At 38.1% G+C, this 23,223-nt stretch overlaps 1 protein-coding gene and 1 long non-coding RNA gene across 12 annotated transcripts in view; one reads left to right on the top strand and one right to left on the bottom strand.

Moving 5' to 3' along the window:
• LOC140641182 (uncharacterized) overlaps positions 1–23,223 on the top strand; it is a 50,865-nt gene that overhangs the window by 20,684 nt on the left and 6,958 nt on the right. Inside the window, exons 2-4 of one of the 3 annotated variants that reach the window (XR_012037720.1) lie at positions 1,119–1,282; positions 12,425–12,552; positions 13,816–20,331. This is a non-coding gene — a long non-coding RNA (uncharacterized lncRNA). The remainder of the gene's footprint in view (positions 1–1,118; positions 1,283–12,424; positions 12,553–13,815; positions 20,332–23,223) is intronic. The other 2 variants (XR_012037699.1, XR_012037711.1) reach the window with 2 other exon arrangements.
• The window catches only part of CD274 (CD274 molecule), a 144,321-nt gene continuing 141,185 nt past the window's right edge, over positions 20,088–23,223 (bottom strand). For all 9 annotated transcript variants that reach the window (XM_072840490.1, XM_072840515.1, XM_072840508.1 and 6 more), the window contains one exon: positions 20,088–22,964. In XM_072840490.1, the coding sequence (XP_072696591.1) occupies positions 22,942–22,964 (23 nt within the window). In that variant the 3' untranslated portion in view covers positions 20,088–22,941. The remainder of the gene's footprint in view (positions 22,965–23,223) is intronic.

Raw genomic sequence — 23,223 nt, 5'->3', positions numbered from 1 at the left:
CCTTAAGTTCTGGAATCAAGCCCCACATCAGGCTCTGCTCACAGGAAGCCTGCTTCTCCCTCTCCCTCTGCACCCTCCTTCCCAGCTTGTTCTCTCTCTCTCTCTCTCTCTCTCAAATAAATAAATAAACCTTAAGAAAAATAAAATAATAAATAAAATAAAAATAATGAACCTTAAGAAAAATAAAAATTAAATAAAAATTAAAAAGAGAAAAGAGTATCCAAATACCCATGCCTGAGATAATACTTGCTAATACTTTGGTGAACATAATTTACTATAGCTCTCTGGACACACATATATAAACGTAATTTTGAGACGTCATTATATTAAGATGCTGCCCACTGAACTGCTTTTATCACTCATCAAAGATATTGTGAGCATCTTTCCATGTCAGTAATTATAGATCCCATGATTTCTTGTTAAACTGATGAGTATGTCATTGTATGGCTACATCACAATTTATTTAAGCCATCACTATTGATGGCCATTTATGTTATTCCCAATATTGTTGATAATACAAAACAGTAGCACTGTAAATGACCCCACCAAGTCAGCTCTGGGCCCTTGTCTGATTGTTTCCTTGGGAAAACTTGCTGTAAGTGGTATCTCTGGATCAAAGGGTATATACCTGAAGACATATGTCCCGGTAGAGTAATACATATTGTGGAAAAACAGATTAGCTAGTCACCTGGCTTGATGGCATTTACAAAGCCACTAACTTGTGGTTTTTATAGCAACTCAGGACCTAGTTGTGGGAGGGCAAGTGGGCCAGTGGTCATTTTGTAGGAGGGCAAATATTTGGAGGCAGTCTCTGCCCACAAGTTTCAAACATGTTCCTGTACCACCAGCAGGTAGTTTTTCAGATCTGAGAAGGAACTCAATGGGAGAATTTACTGATCTCATTAGGCTACCAGTGCCATACAATTTCTTTGAATATCTGGCTATTCTAGGAAGTCAGAGTAAGGAAGTTCATTTGACTGCAAACGTCACTTGACTTGAGAAACCTTCTGAGGGTATAATGTCCAAGGGTATTTTGCTCCAGTCATGTCAGAAACAGATTTTTCCTAGTCTCAAGCTTTCCTTATCACTTGGCCAATAATCCTGAGCATTTCCCTTAGCAAATAAAGCTGGAATGTACAGCAAGAAACACAAGTGGTGGCCACGAGACTCTGTACCTTCTACTGCCCAGAAAGTAATAGAAGATGAATTGAGTATGGAAAGGAAATGGACACAAGCTGGACGATATCCGGACTTGGCCAGTTCAGACGAGCTCTTCCTACAGGTGGGTAAAAGTGAAGAAACACCTGGCCCTTCACTCTAAACCAGAAGTCAGCCACTCCACTTATTTCATTCCAGCCTCCTTTCCTGACCACATCGGACCCTGTTCTAGGGTGGGACATTCCATCACACAGGCTCGGTGTGGGAGAGGACTGCTCTGGAGGAATTAATGGAGCGACCAGTCCTACTAGTAGTAATTCCTAGCTGGAGAGGAAAACAGTAATACAGCCTAACAACCACAGTCTAAATACTGCCAGGGCAATTCCCAGTACTTTATGTGTATTAACTCAATTAACTCTCACAACAACCCGAGAAGGTAGGTATGCTCGTTGGTCTCATTTTATAAATAGGGAAACTGAGGCACTTAGAGGGTAGACCATTCGCTGAAGGTCATATATTTAGTAAATGGGAAAACTGAGATTCAACTCCCATAGTCTAGCTCCAAATTCTTTTATTTATGAGTGTTCCTCTTCATGTTTGTAATAATGGCCATCTATCTTCAACCAAACACTCCCAAAATAATCAGAAAAAAACATATATGAGGGATAATTTTAGAGAAGCCAATGGGAGTTCTTCAGCCTGTTGGTCAAAGAGAGACCTCTTAAGAGTATCAAACCTGACAAATAGGGGCAACTGGGTGGCTCAGTCATTGAGTGTCTGCCTTTGGCTCAGGTCCTGATCTTGGGGTCCTGGGATTGAGTTCCACATCGGGCTCCTTGCAGGGAACCTGCTTCTTCCTCTGCCTGTGTCTCTGCCTCTCTCTCTGTGTCTCTCATGAATAAATAAAATCTTAAAAAAAAAAACAAAACCTGACAAATGAAAGAGGATTGAATGAAGCCCCTCCTTGGCCTGTTATAAAAGAGAACAGCATCTTTAGGGGCAGAATTATGGGAATTTGTGACATTATCTGACACTGACGTATTTTGCATTAAAAGTAGGAGATACATGGGTATCTTTGCTTCAGCTCTAGTCCCTTTACCCTCCCTTCCTGTTCCCTCTGTCTTTTCCTCATAGGCTGCAGTTACTTGGTATCCAACAGGCATATATGCATTATCGATCTCTCTCACATGCAAACACTGATATGTGTGTGTATTTATATGTCTATATCATCTATCTAAATATATATACATAGATACTTCTTTTTTTTACATAGATACTTCATACGTATAAATACATCTCTACAAATTGTTAATTTTCTGAAAATGTTATTCAGTGGCCAAATTTAACAACCATTTTATTCCATATATGGCATGTCTAAAGTCATTAAGTTATGACCTCACTGTCCAATAAAACAGGAAGATAGTTGAGTTAAATGTGGTGCCTAAGGCTGTCGAAGGCCCACCCAGAGGCCTGAGCCATGACATGATACTATGAATGAAGAGACAGAGTAAGTTACTTACTGGAGTAAGTGACCCAAAAGAGTGGACAGAGTTAGTAAACTGCGGTGCATTGGCTGGAAAGGAAGGAAATTGGACTGGCTGGGAGGGCTGGCCTGAAGAGGGAGAGCAGTACATTTCCATTTCCATTATGGACACAACAGCCAGGATACTCACTCCTTGTCCAGACCCACACTGAGCAGTCAATGCCTCTTTTCCTCCTAGCAGATTTAAGGATAATCGCGGTACTTTAATTTGCCACAAGTTCACTTGCAGAAGACATTTGCTGTGTCTTTTCAGTAGATGTCTGTGTGCACATGTGCGTGTATGACATCATTCATTTCCAGTAACTTCTTGAAGTTCAAACCAGAGCACTATCATAACTATCCTGATTTTGAGGAAGTTAGTCTTCTGTCATACTTTCCTCTCTCCACATTACCCCTTGGTTCGCCAATTTTAACTCCTCTCTTTATAAAGGCACCACACTTGAAGCTTCCCTCACTGTCCACAGAATTCCCCAGGGTCTCTCTTTCATTTAATCCAGGAGAAATATCAAAGAGAAACTTCTTTCTGAGCTCCATGACTTACATTTATAAATTGTTCTTAGTAGCAGTTTGGGTGTTTCTGGATCCACTTTTTCTAAAAGTCCCAACTGTGTTCCTAACTTAATTATCTTATTTACCCAGAAACGCCAAACCTCTTGAAGAACAATATTTATTCTTTCTAGGCAATATGATGAATCAGTTTTGGGACAAAGAGGGATCTATATCTTAGGATTCTAGGACTTATATAGAATATCCAGAAAGGATTTACGGCTGTTCACAAGGATCTCTAACATACAACAGAAGACCACAAATGGAAAGTGGGCCAAGAAAAGGGAGGGATATAAGCATAAAGCCAAACCACTGAGTCTCCTCTTCTTCCCGGGCACAAGCCAGGAGTCCATGCTCCCTGTCAGAATATACAGGCTTGTTGTGACCGAGGTACCATCTGCTTTTTCCCAGACTTATGATGCGTATCACTTGACTGTTCTCCCTGCTTCTATGCCACTTCTACATTGCGCCAAAAGTGATCTCATAACACAAGCAAGATCAATCATTTTCCTACTTAAAACACATTTAGAATGGAAACCAAACCCTTACCATGTACCCAAAGTCCTACTTGGCTCCCTTTTCAATTTCATGCCTTTCTCTCTACCTCCCTTGCTACTCTCCTGTCACTCCGGCCTCCTTTCTATTCCCCCAATCAAGTCAAGCTCAGTCTCACCTCAAAGCTTCTGCTGGATGTACACTAACTTTGTACAGCTCAGGTTAAATGTTACCTTTTCAGAGAAGTTCCTGCTCTACTCACTGTGTTTATTTTTTATTTATCTTTTTAATATTTTTGTTATTTATTCATGAGAGACACACAGAGAGAGGCAGAGACACAGGCAGAGGGAGAAGCAGGCTCCATGCAGGGAGCCTGATGTGAGACTCGATCCCAGGACTCCAGGATCACACCTTGGGCCAAAGGCAGGCTTTGAACTGCTGAGCCACCCAGGGATCCCCACTCACTGTGTTTAAAATCAGTTCCTGACCTTTTAAATTTACCTTGGTCTCATATTTATTGGTATTATTGTACTTATGTGGTCATGTATTTGTTTATTATAGATTTCCACCTCCACCCTCAGACCCTCATCTAGAGTGTGAGTTCCACGAGGCAGGAGCCATGCCATGTTTGATTCGTTCTCTCTTAAATCTTCAGGATCTACCTCGAAGCTTGACATGTAGTAAATACTCAGTAAATATCAGTCGGATGAAAAAATAAAATTGGCTCTAAGCTTTCCAAGCCACCATTGGACAGTTAATTAATATTTCCGAGATTGGGCAGTAAAACAAAACAACTTCTCCCTTGAGGAAACATAACTATTTTGGCATTAAGATCAGAGGGACAAAAAGAAAAAAAAAAAGATCAGAGGGACATTTTTTCCCTAGTGTTCCTTAGAAATCACACTGTGTACTAAAGTGAAGAATGTCTTCATCCACATTTTTATTTTTTTATTTTTTTTTATTTTTTTTCATCCACATTTTTAGACCATACTCAATGACCAGTTTCAAAAAGCTGTTTTTGTTAAAAACAACCTGAGTAGAAGCCAATGACATTATAGCTATTTCCATTCAATGTACTCTTTGCTGGGATATACCAATACCAATATGGTTTTGTCCAGATGCTCATCTATAGCCAACACTGATAGCTCTTCCTTTCAAATTTATATACTTCTCTTTTCCCAGCTAGACTATATGTTCCAGCCTCCCTTGCAAGTGGGTATGATCATGTGACTGAATTCTAACCAATGGAGAGGAAATTATGTGCCCTGTTTCCAAACTTGGCTCATAAAAACCTTCCACTGAGCTCCCCTACCTTTTATAGTTTAATAAGCTGTAAGGAGACCCCCAAGGAAATTTTGGAAACAACATACTAAATATTACAGAGCCATTATCCATCTGAGTCCTTGAATGACTACACAGAGCAGACTGCCTACTTAGGTGGATACGGATCCTGTTTTGTTTTGTTCTTTTAAAGATTTTATTTATTTATCCATGAGAGACACACACAGAGAGAGAGAGAGAGAGAGAGAGAGAGAGAGACGCAGCGACATAGGCAGAGGGAGAAGCAGGCTCCCTGCAAGAAGGCTCTGATCCTGTTTTGTTTATAGAAATTTTACATGCCTAGGGACAAAACAAATTTATTCTTCCACGAACTCATGTTCAGCATTTACAGTATGCTTCAGGTTTTTTAACTCATGTAATTAACTCATGTAATCATCCTAACAGCTCTCTTAAGTGACTATTATCATTGGCTCCATTATACACATGAAGAAACAAAGAAGTTAAATAACTTACCCAAGGTCAAATAAACAGGAAGCAGCAAAACTGTAATTCAATCCCAAACAGCCTAACTCTAGAGTCTCTGTTCTCAATCACTCTACTATACTATTTTCTTTTCTTTTTTTTTTTTTTTATTGGGGGGAGAGAAGTTAAGGTGGCATAAAATCAAATTTGTGTTATAACTTTAGAATGTTAAATGTAATCCCATGGTAATCACAAAGAAAAGAGCTATAAAATATATACCAAAAAAGAGAGAGAGAAAGAAAGGGAATTAAATGTTTTCTACAAAAAATAAATAAATAAATAAATAAATAAATAAAAAATTAAAGCAACTCTTAAACATTTAAAATAAAACTAATACCAGTCTTTCTCAGACTTTTTGAAAAGACTAAATAAGAGAGAATACTTCCTAACTTATTCTCTGAGGCTAGTATTACCCTGATACCAAAGCCTGACAAAGACACTGCAAGAAAACTACAGACCAATATCTCTTATGAATACTGATGCAAAAATCTTCAATATACCATCAAACTGGTCAGCAATATCGCAAGTAGATTATACACCATGACCAAGTGAAATTTATTCCTGTAATGCAAGAATGGTTCAACATATGAAAATCAATAAATAATACTCCACATTAACAAACTGAAGAAAAACCCCACATGAGTCTCTGTTGATGCAGGAAAAAGCATTTGGCAATATTCAATACCATTTCATGATGAAAAAAAAACATTAAAAAAACTAGGAATATAAGGAAACGATCTCAGCATAATAAAAGCCATATATTAAAAAGTCCATAGCAAATTTACTCAATGGTGAAAGACTGAAAGCTTTACATCCAAGATCAGGAGCCCAGCAAGGATGTCTGCTTTCACCACTTCTATTCAACATAATATTGAAAGTTCTAGCCAGAGCAATTAGGCAAGAAAAAGAAAATGCTCAGATTGGAAAGGGAGAAATAAAAATATCTCTGTTCAGAGATGATATGATCTTACATGTAGAAAACTCTAAAGCTACCACAAAAAAAAAAAAAAAAACAACTGTTAGAATGAATAAATGAGCTCAGCAAAATAGCAGGATACAGTCAATACACAAAAATCAGTTACATTTGTATATACTAACAATGTACAACCTTAAAAGGAAATTATGTTTTTAAAATCCCATTTACAATGGCATCAAAAAGAATAAAATACTTAGGAGTTAACTTAACCAAGGAGGTGAAAGAATTTAAAAATGACAATTAAAAATTGTTGCTGAAAAAATTAAAGAAGAAACAAATGGAAACTCATCCCATGGATTAGAAAGCTTAATATTGTGAAGATATTAGTGCTACCCAAAGTGATCTACAGATTCAGTGCAATCTCTATTAAAATGCTAATGGTATTCTTTGCAGAAATTAAAAAAAAAAAAACCATCCTAAAATTTATATGGAATCTCAAGGGACCCCAAATAGCCAAAGCAATCTTGAAAAAGACCAAAGCTGAAGGATTCACACTTCCTGACTGCAAAGCTTACTACAAAGCTAGAGTAATCAAAACACTACAGTACTGATATAAAGACAGACATATGGGCCAGTGGGATAGCATAGAGAACCCAGACATAAACCCTCACGTATATGGTCAAATGATTTTTGACAAGCTTGCCAAGACCATTCAATAAGTAAAGAACAGTCTTTTCAACAAATGGTGCCAGGGAAACTGGATATCCACATGCAAAAAGTGAATTTGGAGTGTTATCTAACACAATATACAAAAATTAACTCAAAATGGATCGAAGACCTAAATGTAAGAGCTAAAATTATAAAACTTCTAGAAAAAAAAACATAAGGCAAAAATTTTTAGGAAATTGGATTTGGCAATGAGTTCCTGAATATGGCACCAAACACACAGGCTTCAAAAGAAAATATAAACTGGACTTCATATGCCATTGGATGGCATATGCCTGAGCAGTGGTATGCAGATATTCATGAAGACCCCGGCCTGCAATACCATCACCCTGGAGGTTGAGCCCAGTGACACCAACGAAAATGTGAAGGCCAAGATCCAAGATAAAGGAGGCATCCCTCCTGACCAGCAGAGGCTCATCTTTGCAGGCAAGAAGCTGGAAGATGGCCGCACCCTTTCTGATTACAACATCCAGAAAGAGTTAACTCTCCGTCTGAAGGATAGCTGTTAATTCTTCAGTCTTGAATTCTTATTGCCCAATGATGGCATTGCTCTGCACTCTAGTCATTGCCCCAATTTCAGTTTAGAAATTACCGGTTTCAGTAATAGCTGAATCGCTGGTTTTTTCAATAGCTTTTCAAAAAAATATATATTTTTTTTTAAACAGTACCATCCTTTTTGTAAAAAAAAGATTTTATTTATTTATTCATAGGAGACAGAGAAAGAGAGAGAGAGAGAGGCAGAGACACAGGCAGAGGGAGAAGCAGGCTTCACACAGGGAGCCTGATGCGGAACTCAATCCCTTGACCCTAGGATCAGGCCTTGAACAGAACGCTCAACTGCTGAGCCACTCAGGTGTCCCAGCTTTTCAAAATGTTAATAAAAGTTTTGTTGCATGGTAAAAAGAAGAAGGAAGAAGAAGGAGGAGATCCTGCAGGTGACTTGTGACCGGTGTCTTGGCAGTTTCTGCACTCAGCTCTGGATCACAGCTGCAAGCATGGGAGCCACCCCATCAGCACAGCCAGGTGAGAAGAGAGGCTGGCTCTGACATGCTGGCTCACATACAATGACATCAGTAGAACTGCCTGACCCCGACGGTGAGGATAAGGCAACTTTGAGCATTGTACCAAACTAAGTTGTTGAGGTCAAGTGTTTGTTGTAGGAGTCTAGGTGAATATAATCTAAATTAAAATTGGATTCTAAATTTTAAAAAATGTTTTTTCATTTTGCAGATCCAAAGACAATGCCAACATTGTAATAAGGTAGCCTAAACAATGGGAGAAACTGGGACATCTGGGTGGCTCAGTGGTTGAGCATCCACCTTCCACTCTGGTGGGATCCCAGAGTCTCTGCATGGGGTCCCACATCGGGCTCCCTGCATGGAGCCTGCTTCTCCCTCTGCCTCTCTCTCTATGTCTCTCATGAATAAATAAATCAAGTCTTAAAAAAAAAAAAAAAAGGAATGGGAGAAACTATTCACAAATCATATATCTGATAAGGATTAATATGCAGAACTCCTAAAAGTCAGCAACAACAAAAATCTGATTAAATTTTGGGTAAAGGGCTTCAATAGACATTTCTACAAAGAAGATACACAAATAGCCAATAAGCCCATGAAAAAATGCTCAACATCACAATGCTTCCCAACATCACTGGGGAAATGCAAATCAAAACATGTCAAGATACCATCTCACACCCTAGAATGGCTACTGCCAAAAAGCCAGGAAAATAACATGTTGGTGAGGATGTGTAGAAATTGGAACACTTGCACATTGTTAGTGGGAATGTAAAATGGTACAGCCACTGTGGGAAACAATGTGGCAATTCCTCAAAAAATTAAAAATGAGATTGCCATATGATCCAGCAATTCCTATTTTGAGTATATATGCAAAAAAAATTGAAAACAGGGTCTCAAAGAGAGATTTGTATATCCATATTCATGACAGCATTATGCACAATAGCTAAAACTTGCAGGCAACCTAGGCACCCACTGTCAGATGGATGGATAAGCAAAATATAGTGCATACATTCAATGGAATATTATTCAACCTTAAAAAGAAAAGAAATCTTGACATATGCTACAACTGGATGAACCTTAAAAATATTATGTTAAGTGAAATAAGATAGTCACAGACAGACAAATACTGTGTGATTCCATGTACGTGAAATATTTTAGAGTAAATCAAAATCATAGACAGAAACCATAGATTGATGGTTGCCAGGGGCAAGGGGAAGTAGGTGATAGGGAGTTATGCCATGGGTATAAAGTGTCAATTTTTAAAACAAAAAGAACTATGAGATGGTGGTAATGATTGCACATGAGTACTCTTAAAAATATACACTTAAAAATGGTTAAGATGTTAAGTTTTATGTTCTGTATATTTTACCACACACACAAAAAGCAATAGCATCATGGGAAAAAGAAAAAAGATTGTGTGAGTTAGAGTGTGGACCCCCGTGAGGGGGGAGAGAGGAGAGGATTGTGTACCCCCGTGAGGGTAGGAAGAAGAGCTTGACCTGATAAAGGTATCAGGTATTATTATTGATAATTGATATTATCCACATGGTGGAGAAATAAACCCATTTATTTGTCTTAGTATAGCAAATCCACATACCACAGCCTGGAAAAGATTTGAAACACAGCCCTACGAGATCTTTTGATCTTTGAATCAGTATAATGATCTAATTGAATTAATACATTTACAAAAAGTCATGCTGCTATAGTAAATTTTGATGATGCATCAGATATGAAGCCCAGACCCTGCAAGGTATCTTGCATGTGGCCCTGCCTCAAACCATTACCTTGTCATCCTTATGGCTCTAATGGGAGTGTCACTTATATCAGTTTAAAGCCCTGTGGAGTAAAGAAGTTTCTTTTTTTTTTTTTTTTTTAATATTTTATTTATTTATTTATTTATTTATTTATTTATTAGAGTCACAGACAGAGAGAGAGAGAGAGGCAGAGACACAGGCTGAGGGAGAAGCAGGCTCCATGCACCGGGAGCCCGATGTGGGATTCGATCCCGGGTCTCCAGGATCGCGCCCTGGGCCAAAGGCAGGCGCCAAACCGCTGCACCACCCAGGGATCCCGTAAAGAAGTTTCTTAAAAGGCAGAGATTGTCAAAGTGTGGCCTGGGGGCTAAATCTGATCTACTCTCTGCTTTTGTAAATAAAGTTTTATTAGCATACAGTCACACTCATTTGTTTATATATTATGTATAGCTGCTTTTGCACTGTAATGGTAGAGCTGAGTATCTGCAACAGAGATCACATGACCCACAAAACCTGAAATATTTGCTATCTGATCTTTTACAGAAAATTTTAAAATGCCCACCCCTATTATAAGGGAGTAGGGAGGAAGGAAGGATAAAGGGGACAGGTTGGAGGCTCACTGTGGGGATCTTGAATGGGGAGGACAAGGTGTTTGTTCAGACTTTATCCTTCCTTCAGTGAGGAGCCACCATAGTACTAAGAAAAGACTATGACAGAAATATATTGAAAGAGAATTAATTAGTGGCTTTATTATTTTTTTTATTTATTATTATTAGTGGCTTTATAAAAAATGTTGAGAAAATGAGGGCTAAAAACAAAAGGCAGGGAGCATGATTAGGAGAAACCTGCAGTTATTCAAACTGAAGTGGTTAGGGTCTGGAGCAGACACTGTTGGTTGTCTGCTACCATTCAAACTCCAATTTTCCGTGGCAGCAAGGCCCTGACTTTGTTAAGGTATCTATCCTTATGTGACCCAGAGAAAGATGATCTCATCCCTGGCTCCTGGGTAAATCCTTGCCAACAATTGGTTTCAGGGGTGGGTAAATGACCCGGTTACGGCCAATGAGACCCACAAGGTATGCTCTGCTGGGTGTGGAAAGTGGAACTACCATTGCTGTCTTGATATAAGCTTGAGTATAGAGTCAACCACCCAGTAGAGTGGGGCCAAGAGGATTGCAGAGAAATAGAGACAGAGCCATTCTACCTGTATATTTCTTGCTTGCTATTTAAGATAATCATCTTCCTATTGTTTAAGCCAATATGAACATCCTAACATAAAGGCCAAGAGAGTATCAGTAACAGAGAGTTCACAAAAGAAGTAGTTGGAACAAGGGATTTGTGAAAGAGGATTAGATCAAAATTGAAGCTCAGCTATGGGAAAAAGGGAGGAGTAAATTTGGTCCTGAGATTTTTGTTCTGGTGACTGGGAACCTAAAATCCATGAACAGAAATGGGGAAGTGATGGGCATGGCCCACTGTCTTTGTTTTAGTCAAGTTATTGTCCTGTGAGGCCGATAGACATCCCAACAGGGGATCTGCTTTGCATATTGCTACATGACTCTACTCCAAACCTGAGAACATGAGACAAAGTTTATTTGATCCTACAGTACTGTAGCTGTGAGCAAACACTTTAGGAATGCAGTTTTATGCAATATTTTTTTTTATTATAGGTATTTAAGTTATAATAGAAAGGATGTATTGAGAAAGGATGTATTGTCCCATAGTGGTGGTTAGATTGGAATAAAATCACTTCCTTGTAGAATTCAAATACCCATTTTTTTTCAGGGTGAGAGAGCAAAATATTTTTCTAAAATTAGAGTTCACTGAATTTATAGTAGAAAAAATACATTTAGGTATGCATAAGTAAGTGTAACTTAATTTATTTTTAAAAAATATACTAAATCCTATGTTCATCTACTTTTGAAATAATGCACAAGGAAGAGAAGATATCCAATAAACCAGTAAATGGTGGGTATGTTTTTATACTTTTATAAAGAGACAAACACATTTATTCAGACTGAATAAAGATTTAGGGTGAAAATGGGTAAAACAGTAGGAGACAGAGATGCAGTATCTTTTCATTGCATGAATCCCCCCAGCTGTCACGGTAATAGCCAGGACTGCAAGTAAAAATCACGACCTCAAGCATTGTCCTAGTTCCAAGAGGAAAATTTCAAACTCATTAATACTGCTTTAACAACATTTTCTAGACAGAAACAAAATAAAACAAAAACCAAAAAAACAAACAGGTTGATCAATGTAACAGAACAGAGTCCAGGAATAGATAAATAGATACATAGATATAGATACAGTCAACTGGTTTATTGATAAAATGACACTGCAATACAGTAAGGGAAAAGATGGTCTTTTCAATAAATGGTGTAGGGACAACTGGTTATCCATATAATTTTGTAAAAATGTACTTTAACCCCCTACCTCACATGATGTGTAAAAAAATTAATTGCAGAAGGACCGCAGACCTAAATGTGAAAAATAGTCACTATTTAGGAGAAAACATGGAAAGAGGTCTACTTGATGTTGGAGCAGGCAAAGTTTGGTTAAACGGGACCCACAAAAAAATAAAGGGAAAAATTGGTAAGTAGGACTATATAAAATCAAGGGCATTTTGTTCATCAAAAAGACCCCATTAAGAAAAAGAATAGACAACACATAGCATGTGAATATATCCGACAAATGACTTATATGTAGAATTTGATAAGAATTCCTATAAATCAATGATAGACAAATCTAATTAAAAAAATGAACAAAACATTTAAAAAGACACTTCCTAAAAACGTATTGCAACATGGCTGATAAACACATAGAAAAGAGCTCAACTCCATTAGCCACCAAGGCAATACAAATTAACACCATAATCTGATGTCTGCAGATTCACGAGAATGCCTAAAATAAAAGCAACAACATGCCAGATTTGGGTGAGAATCTGGAGCAACTGTGGTTCCCATACAGTGATATGGGGAATGCAAATTGGTACATTTCCCAACATTTCCATACCATTCCCCAAAAATTCTCTCTCATGTATGTATATACCAATGATTCTGCAACAGAACTTACCAGATATGTACTGAACAGAAATGAGTTCAAAGGTTCATCAAAGACATAGACTGCAATATCTAGAGCAGCACTAGTCAGATTAGCCCCCCATTGCCTGGAAAAACAAAAATGTGCAGGCAAACAAACGTCAGACTGCTTCTGGAGTTGTTCAATTCAGGTAGGTATCAATATGCTATGCTGGTCCAATAGTACTAAACTTTGAAACCTCTTCATTAACATGATTCATAAATTATTCAAGTGTAGTGTAGAACGGAGTTTAAGACCTTGGGCTTTAGGATGTTTGCATCCTGCAGCCGGAGCTTCCTAGACACGTGATTTTGATCAAGTTATCTAAACTTTTTTTTTTTTTTTAAGTTATCTAAACTTTTTTGTTCCTCCATTTCTTCATCTGTCAAGAAGAGATAGTAACAGTACTTTCCTCATAGGTTTTTTGTTTCTTTTTGGAAGACTAATTGAATCAATACACACAAAGGCATGGAAAATATTGCCGAAGTGGTACTAAATATTTTTTAAGATCTTAATACTATTTATTAAATCCTTTTATATGTTCTAGTGCTCTGATATGGCACTAGAATGGATGCAACCACAAAAATACCACATTTGGGTTAGAATCAATGAAGCACGAAAATACATGAACTAACTTTGCAAAGATTTGATAAAATAGGACTTCAGTGGTAGAGAGTATAAAAGTTGAGTTCAAACTGCTTCAATTATTTTCTGGTGCATCTGTGTTATGAAACACAGTTTCTGACCGTGTTATTTGTGTCTTTTGTTTTGTTTTAGGAAGAGGAAGAGCTATGCTCATAACGTATGTTTCAGTCTTTGTGTTTTTAAGGGCAGCGTGGATGACTCGTGTTGGGGTAATCTCTCTCTCCAAAGCCTAGCAGATACAGTAGGTGCTGAATGAATGTTCAAATAAAGAGGACAAGTTCTCACTTACAGTGTGCTCAGTTCTGTTTAGTTAGAAACCAACCAGGGTCATTGTTTTGCTATCATTTGTTTTCAATTTGACTAAAGAATAGGCAGAAATATTTAACTTGAGGTGTAAAAAGAGGAATTGCTCTATACTAGAAAATTGCTCTAAACTAGAAATTTGTTGTAAAATTACCAAGGAGTGGAGCATCTTTCTTTAAAAACAAAACACAGCTATCCAAGTGAACATTTTCCAAATTTTCCCTAAATAAGTTACATTGTCTAAGTAATTTCTACTTTATAGTAGCTCAGCATTTACTGACATGAGAGACCCAGATGAAACAAAAATGGATCAATGCCAAAATTTTAAATGTGCAAATTGAAAAAGAACAGAAATTCTAGTTAATTTTAACATAATGAAAAATTCCAAAATTATTAAGATGATCAAATTAGATCTTCAACCCAGCACAACTTTAATTAACAGTTATTTTACTTTGTAGTAAGAAAAATTAAACATTTCAGCTTTAAATTTTTTATTTTTAAAAATAAAGTTTTAATAATAAATACCAAATTAATGTCGATTTATTATTTTTTTTAATTTATTTATTTGAGAGAGAAAGAGACAGCATGAGTGAAGGGAGAGGCAGAGGGAGAGGGCAAAGCAGACTCCCCGCTGAGCAGGGAGCCTGATGCCGGGCTCAATCCCAGGACTCCAGGATCACGACCTGAGCCAAACGCAGACACTTCACTGACTGGGCCACCCAGGCATCCCGGAAAATTAATTTTTATTTAAAAAATGGTTTTAAAGTCATCCATAATAATACCAGCCTGGTTAGATTCACAGCTCTTGAAACTTAAAATATTAAAATATTTTAATAAATTATTTCTTGGCATCCATATTATCAATACACAAACTGATTGCACCATGCTTTCTGCTAAGCACATTAGAGACCTCACTCCATTTTACCCAAGGAAACAAGCTCACTGAAGTTAAATGACATACCCAAAGTCATAGAGTTAACCAGACTGGAACTTGGGGTCTGCCTCCAGGTCCCTAAGCAACCTTTGATTCTTCTCCAAATATGCATACATTTCTCAGTACAGCTAGATTTTTTTCCCTTCCATAGTCACCCCGAAATGAAGCAAGTTTTAGAGCAGTTGTAGGTACAAACAAGGATTTGTTGTTTTTGTCTTTGGTTTTCAGTTTTCTTCTAGATGCCTGAATCATTTTAATCCAGTTTTAAAGTCCTCGAGCCTCTTCAGTGTCCTAGAAAAAGACCATTTTGTTTGGTCTCATATATGTTAGCATTTATAACTTATTTCAAGCTTGCTAAGAGACGTGGTTTACAGATAAAGACTGTTGAGAGTCATTTGTTGTTGCTGATATCAGCTTTTTTATTATTCAGGCTTGACGTGGCATTTTCTTCAATTCTCACGGCAAAAACAGTTCTTCTAATCAGTTTCAGTTATGTAAATTTTGTTGTCTATTGAGTAACTTCTCCGTGATCTTGCTTTTTTTTTTTTTTTCTTTCATTTTTCACAACTGCAGAGAATTGAGGTGAAACAGATTTTGTGGTTTGTCAAAGATGGGATGCTTGACCTTTGGGCAGATAGCAAAGCTTCCCATGGAGAAGCCACGCCTAAGTTTGGAAGATTTTGATAGCCACCAATAAGCCCCCCAAAACTTTCACCTTGCCGTTATGCAAAAACTTTACTTGGGGTAAAACTGAGTTCTCAGAGTGAATACATATGTTGGGATCATTCTTGCAAGTTTCCCCAAGGTCCAAATGTTGTAGTTATTTCATATCTATGGAAGCATATCTCCTGGCTATAGTACCATAAACAATGGGTTAATTTGGTCTGTTCATTCTTTATAATAGTATCATATATTATCATGTGGATCCAAATCCACAGCTGCTTACATCAGAGCCCATAAATAAATTGATTGTGCTTCACCATACTCGAGGCTGTACTGGTAGTGAAATAATTGAAAATTAGGGAAAACGCAAATGAAAAAAAAAAAATTCAGTCCAGCTGGGTTCAAGTCCAGCTGGGTTGAATTTAGTTGGTTAAACTCCTTCGCCACTGATGTTTATATTTGGTTTTATACATTAATGAGTTATCATTTCCTTACAAGTATGTAAAAATTCCTGGAAGGCAAATAATTGAGTACAGACTTTAAAAATTATAATTTATTTGGAATACGTAATATGTTCACATGATTTAAAAGTCAAAAGGTCCTACTAGTACAATTCTCCCACTAGGAACCCAATCTGCCACTCCAAAAGCAACCAGTCTTAATAGCTTCTTATGCATCCTTTCAGATATAAATTTTTTGAATATACAAGTAATTGTGTATCTACATTTTTTCCCTTTTTTAAAAGATTTTATTTATTTATTCATGAGACACACACACACACAGAGAAAGAGAGAGGGGGGCAGTGACACAGGCAGAGGGAGAAGCAGGCTCCATGTAGGGAGCCCAGTGTGGGACTCGATCCCGGGGTCTCCAGGATCACGCCGTGGGTGGAAGGTGGTGTTAAACCGCTGAGCCAACCGGGCTGCCCCATTTTTTTCCTTTTTAAAAAATGCAAAATTTGTATCTGGAAGGATACATAGAGTTACATAATATACAAAATACTAAGTAACTATCTGTGCAATACATAATTAATATAATATACAAAGCAAGCATACTGTACCCTCCTTTTGTATTAAACAACATTAAATGTATCTCAAAGACCTGTTTCATATCAGTACAGAAAGAACTTCCTTATCTGTTTATGTGGCTGTCTAATATAGCATTTTCTTGTTTGGATTGTGCCACCCCATTTATTTAACCAGTTCCCTCTTGATGGACATTTGGGTTATTTCCAGTGTTTTGCTATTATAAACAATGCTGTAATCCTCACACATATATCATTTTTCACATATGAGAATGTAACTATAGGGTAAATTTCTGTAAGTGAAAATCCTAGGTCATATATAATTCTGATAGATATTGCCAAATTACCCTTTTCAGAGGTTGTACCAATTTACATTCTCACTAAAATGTCAGGGATCACAAATTTTCTATCATTAAATTTATCTCATATGCAAAAAAAATAAAAAATAAAAATTAAAAAATTAAAAAAGAAGCTGCTCTCCATATGCTATGGCCTGGATGTCTGTGTGCCCCCAAATTCACATGCTGAAATCCTACCCCTAAAGATGATGGGGACTTTGGAAGGTTCTTAGGTCATGAGGATGAAGCTCACATGAATGGGATTAGTGTTCCTATGAAAGAGACCCCACAGAGGTCCCGTGCACCTTTTACCGTGAGGGGACAGCTAGAAGGTGCCAGTTACAAACCAGGAGGAGGATCCTGATCATAATACAACCAACCATGTGGGCTCCCCAGAAAGGTCAGAAATAAATTTGTTGTTTATAAGCCACCTGCTCTGTGGTATTTTGTTGTAGTAGCCTTAACAGACTAAAAACACATCATCAGTGGTAGCATCTTCTCCATTCTCCAGTGTCCAAGTTGAATGTGGCCTCATTGATGAGCTTCCTAGCACCTGGGATTTCCTCCATCCCTGACTTTATAACATTTGCTGGCCTCTCTTCTCACTGTCCGGAGACAGTTCCTTAAAGTCTCATATTTTCTAGCACTTGAATTATTAGTTAATTCTTCTTGAATTTATATATCATGTCTTCAGTTGGATGGTAAGCTCCAGAGGAGCATCAGCCACATTTAATATCTTTGACTCCTCTGCAATGCTTTGTGAATGCCTGGCCTATAGAAGTTGTCCAATGAGGAACTGAGATGCAGTGAGATGTTGGTAGTGGAATTGTGGAAAATGTCAGTGGAATTTCAAGTATGAAAGTGCTACTTTTTGTGTCTCAGCACTGGCATGGACTGGGGAAGGGAAATCAACTCTTAGGCTACAAAGAAGGGAAGCAGAGGTAGGGAGAAATACATGAGGGAAAACCAGATTAGTATGTTGAGATTTGCCATTATCCTACCACAGAGCCTTCTTCTGGTAAACCCATTTGCTTCTTGAGAACTGTCCTCCTCCAAAATACAGGCATTTGGGACACCATCCTAACTCGGTGTCACCACCATTATAGTCATCCCTAGTGGACTCAGAGCACCAAATCTGCGAGTGTGTGATCCAATCTGAGAGTGTGGTCTCCAGTCCAGAGATTATGCAGGATTAGAGATTTGCTTCCTTTTACCTCCCCTTGAACCAGAATGCTGCTGCCTATTATCTTAGGCCTAACCTTGTAGTGGGTGTCCCTTCAGCAGGTCATAGGGTCTTAACATTTCTGACCTCCCCTTCCCATCTGGATCATCCCCTGGTTTGCCATCTGACGTGAGGGACTGAATTCTGAGGCCTGGGTGTGACCTCACTCCACTCCCATCTCCCTAGCTTTGACTATCCTTTTCTGCAAGAGATCTGAAGAGGCCACACTGACTGGTGTGCAAGTCAGGAAGGAATCTGTTTACTGGTTTCTTTGAATGGATATGGATATTCTAAACTGCCTGTCCATCCAATTCCACTTTTCTATATGATAGGATCCGCAATACTCTCATAAATCTGGAAAATGGAGCCAAATAATGATAGCTTAATTAAGAAATCAAGAAGTATCCATTTCAGCCAATTTGGCCACTTACTCTCTATTGAAAATTACATCATAGTCTTATATACATTACTTTTAAATGGCCATTTTATATTTTTCATTTGAAGGAAAAGACATAAGTTAATAATCAGCAAGAATTACAATAAAAACTGCTACTTGGTATATCTCATCATGAGCCGATGCTATTTAATGAGAGAATATATGTAATCCCAGTGTCTAGCACGGAGTACATGTCGATTGATGGTAATTACCACAACTATTGATGATAAAACCCCACCACTAACAACTGTTTCAATTTCTTCAAATCTTAATTTCTTTTAAAATATAAATAATTCTGGAAATATTTAAATTTTAATAGGGGTAAGTTGGTTTATTACATTAATTTCCTTTAAATTCTGGGGACCCGGGCCAGGGAAAAATTATAAAAACGGAATGTATCTGTCTTGACAAACGTGATCAGTAACAGCAACAGTGCAAAAGTTAATTTTGAATTCTAATTTTTAAAATAGTAATCTATATGTTTTCTAAAATAGATAAAAATATATTTGACCCACTTGCAGCAGATAGTTGCATGCTTATAAAAAGGACTGGAGTAAAACTTTAATGAAAGCCTATAGTTCATTTTCAGGCCTATTTTCCTATAATATGAGCCCCCTGCCCTTCATTGTCACAAAATTCCAGCCAGAACCTTGGCCACTATAGCCAGCCAGGAAGACTGGTCATAAAGCTGAGATGTCCCACCACCCAGCACCCACTTAGCTGGCATAAATATCATGTCATCATCATTTCTACAGAGATACTGATATTATTTCTTTAAAAACATCTAGCATCCAACATACAGTCTTAGGAATAGTCATCGTCCTCATCTTTTGAGAGTATCTGATTCAGAGAAATGATCACAAGTCTCTTTAAAGTGAGCTTAATGACTCAGCAACTGAGAGACCAACACTTCTTTGAATGACAAGTGTTGTCATGTTTGACTTCAAACTAGAAATTTTTATGGCCCCACCCTAGACCAGGCCTCAAGCCTCTCCTTGATTTCATGTTCGATGTCTCACTTCCTTTTCAGAATGTGAATTCTGGAATACATCCAGCTTTATAGGCGCTAGGTTGCATATCCACGTTTACTGATCTGAGAAGAGTGATCTGTGAGGAAAGCCCCTTTGTTTCCTTAGAGCTGTTTTGCGGACCACTCCTTCTCTCTCACCCTCCCTCCTGCAGATCTTCAATTTGTACAACACAATTTTGACTCTTTTCTTGATATTGTCCTCAAAGAAACTACAGAGTAAGAGAGAATGAAAGTTTTCAATGCGTTCTTTTGAAAAAACTACTTTTTTTTTTTTTTTTGTATTTTTTCATTGCACAGAACTAAGAGTAGGCTGCATAAACAGCAGCCATGAAGTGAAGAACTAGGAAGATAGCTGAGATATCCCCCATAACTTTTCCCACCGGGACATTAAACTGGCTGTGGTTTTATGAGGCCTAGAAAACAAGACAATGGACATGGTGGTGCACCAAGGAACAAAACAAATAAAAATATTTTATTAAATTAATGCAGATGTAAACAATGACAATTAAAATGTAGAACTAAGTATCATTTCTGCCTATGTCATTTAGAGTAAAACACAAGACAAGAGGATAAAGTGCCTGACAAATTCAACACCACAAAGAGGAATGGAGTAAGCTCAGTCAGAATCCTTCCTTGTACTTCACAAAGAATGTTGTCATGCAAACGAGGGACACCGTACAAACGAACATGTACAAAAGGTAACAATGAGTTCTGTTAGAGACTCTGTCTCTTCAGCTTTGCAATGTGGCAAAATGAAGGTTTTCTTTGTCGATAATCCAGGTAAATGGCCAAGAGAGAAGGAAGACACAGGACCTCCTGGGAGGCACATGAACCTCAAAGCCTTTGAAAAGCAACGTCTTAGATCTATGTAGTGATGAGAACTGGTGGGACTCAGAGGTTCAGGCACAGCTCATGACCTTTTTTAAGCACAGGTGAGAGTCAAGGTACACTACTGGAATTTCCAAAAACAAACAAACAAAAAAACACCCATGTAATTTCACAACTGCAATATCAAAATCTAGTTTTCACTCAAGAGAAAACAGATAGGAAAAAAAACACAAGTTCCATACAGGATTCTGTCGAACAGAATTGGTAATAAGTCAGTCGTTAGGACTAGGTTGAGCCAGTGTACCCTGGAGAACCCAAGTGTCTCACTTTGAGAAACACAAAATAAACCAAATCCAAACTCAGTCATGGAGCAAGCACTCAACAAATGCTGGTTGTTCAAATGTCAATGAAGCACATACTTAGTATGTAGTAAGTCTTATAAAAGTAATAACAGGCTATTGAAAAGCTAATCTAGAAATAAATAAGACCCAGTGCCTGACTTCTGGGAACTTCACATTTGTTCCAACGGCACCATAAGAAGTAATATATTAAATAAGAATAGCCAAGTGCACAGCAGGTGAATAGTGTGTTACCATTTATGCAAAAAAGAGGAAGAAATAAAAAATATATTTTTATATGTATTTCTACATACATTCCTAGAATATCTTTAGAAGACTATAAGAACAAAAGGCAAGAGTTGGTTGCTTCTGGAAAGAAAAACCAGGTATCTAGGAGGATGGAATGGGGACTTTTTAATGTCTCCTCTTGGACTTTCTGAATTTTGAATCATGGAAAGGTATGAATTCATACTTCAATTGCACTTATATATATAAAAAAAAAGAAAGAACCACTGAGCAATACCAACACCATATACATAAATGTCAGATTGCATGGCAAAGGCAAATAAATCAGATGTAAATATAATAATATTTTGAAAAGGCATTCGAGAGCTACTTTCCACAATTTTTTAAAAACACTGACTTATCTCCTAAACTAAAATCACTTTGATTAAAATGTATTTTCGACTTGCAAGGAACACACTGACGAGACGCCCTGGGGGGTATGCCCCCCGCCCTTTGGGAGCCTTTCTAGACTCTCCTCTTCATGCCATCATTCTCCTCCAACACCTTATACTATGACACTGCACTATACTGAAATGATGAATTCTCTTACCAGTCTCCCCCATGATACTGCGAGCTCCTGGGGAGAGAGGTACTTTGTCTTGCTTACTCACCACCTGGCATAGAGACATGGCTGCTTCCTAAATGTTTGCTGAATGAATGAATTTCTTAAAAGACAGCTCTAGGGGATCCCTGGGTGGCTCAGCGGTTTGGCGCCTGCCTTTGGCCCAGGGCGCGATCCTGGAGTCCCGGGATCGAGTCCCACGTCAGGCTCCCGGCATGGAGCCTGCTTCTCCCTCCTCCTGTGTCTCTGCCTCTCTCTCTCTATGTCTATCATAAATAAATAAATAAATCTTTAAAAAAAAAAAAAAAAAGACAGCTCTAGGCTGTATTCTAAAGGCGGGGGGCGGGGTACAGTTGTGGACATCCAGGGTCTGCTATTTACTCTCTCAGGCAAGTTACTCGATCTCTTCGCGCTCTCCACTGTGAAATGGTACGGTAAGAGTTCCTACCACAACACAGTTGTCCTAGGCATTAAATGAGATTCTGTGTAGGATCCCACACAGTGGTTTACACTGATATTTAAAGTGGAACAGATACTGCAGTAACATATATTACCTTCAGGTCTGAGAAGATAATTAGGGTCAACCAAAGTACTGGAGGGTTAAATAAGGCAACGAATATCCTATAGAAATCATGGGTCTGTTCTCCTTGTTTCCCATGTCCTGGCGGCTGTGGAGGATACCAAACACCTTATAAATACTACACGTTTTATTGAACACACACAACTCACTAAGCAGTAAATGTAGTTTTGTGACAAAATTTTAACTTCTACTACAATGTGTCTTCCAAAGAAATCACTCACAATCACACTCACACGACAAGACTCCAAAGACTCAAAATAAATAGAAATAACATCCTTAAATACTGTTGCAACACTGGGACCTTCAGTCACACAGATGACAAATAGAGACGTTGAGCGAAGGCAAAGTGCACTTCTGCAGGAACTGACACATTAAATCAGGGAATCGCAACTTGTTTTCCTAGGATGAGCGATGGACGGTTCATGGGGAGGTTCCTCTTCCAGAAGTGTCCTTCCTTTCTTTTGTAGGTGCCTGTGATTCTCCCAGTCGTTTTGAAGTGCCAAAGTCTCCTTGCAGGCTACCTCCTCTACTCTTTATTACTTTGTTCTCCTCCTCTTCTCTCCCACCTTCCACTGGTCACCACTTGGGCCTTCTGAGCCCTATGTTGCCTGCAGCTTGCCTGGCCCTCTGCACTGCTCTGGTCATGAGTAGCTCTGCTGAACTCAAACCACAGGCCGAGAATCCCTGCTTTAAGATCAGGAGTTTCCATGCTGGATTATGTCTCTTCAAATTGTATATCTAGAGAACAATAATGACAAACATAACTCATATTTCCTAGATGATATAATAAATTTATATTATTAAATTTACACAATTATCTTTATATAATAAAGGAGGACCAACCACCTGGCTTGCCCATGTTTGTTCTGGCTTTGAAAACTGAGACTCTCATATCCTGAAAAACCCCTTAATTCCGGGCAAATGTAGAGAAGTGGTTGGTCACCCCTAGGACACTCCAAACAACATTCATTACTTAGTTTTACAAAACAGTTGAGTG

This window comes from Canis lupus, chromosome 1 (assembly GCF_048164855.1).
Source record: "Canis lupus baileyi chromosome 1, mCanLup2.hap1, whole genome shotgun sequence".
NCBI lineage: Eukaryota > Metazoa > Chordata > Mammalia > Carnivora > Canidae > Canis > Canis lupus.
The sequence above is the reverse complement of the archived record's forward strand: the minus strand, read 5'-3'. Positions and strand labels throughout refer to the sequence as shown.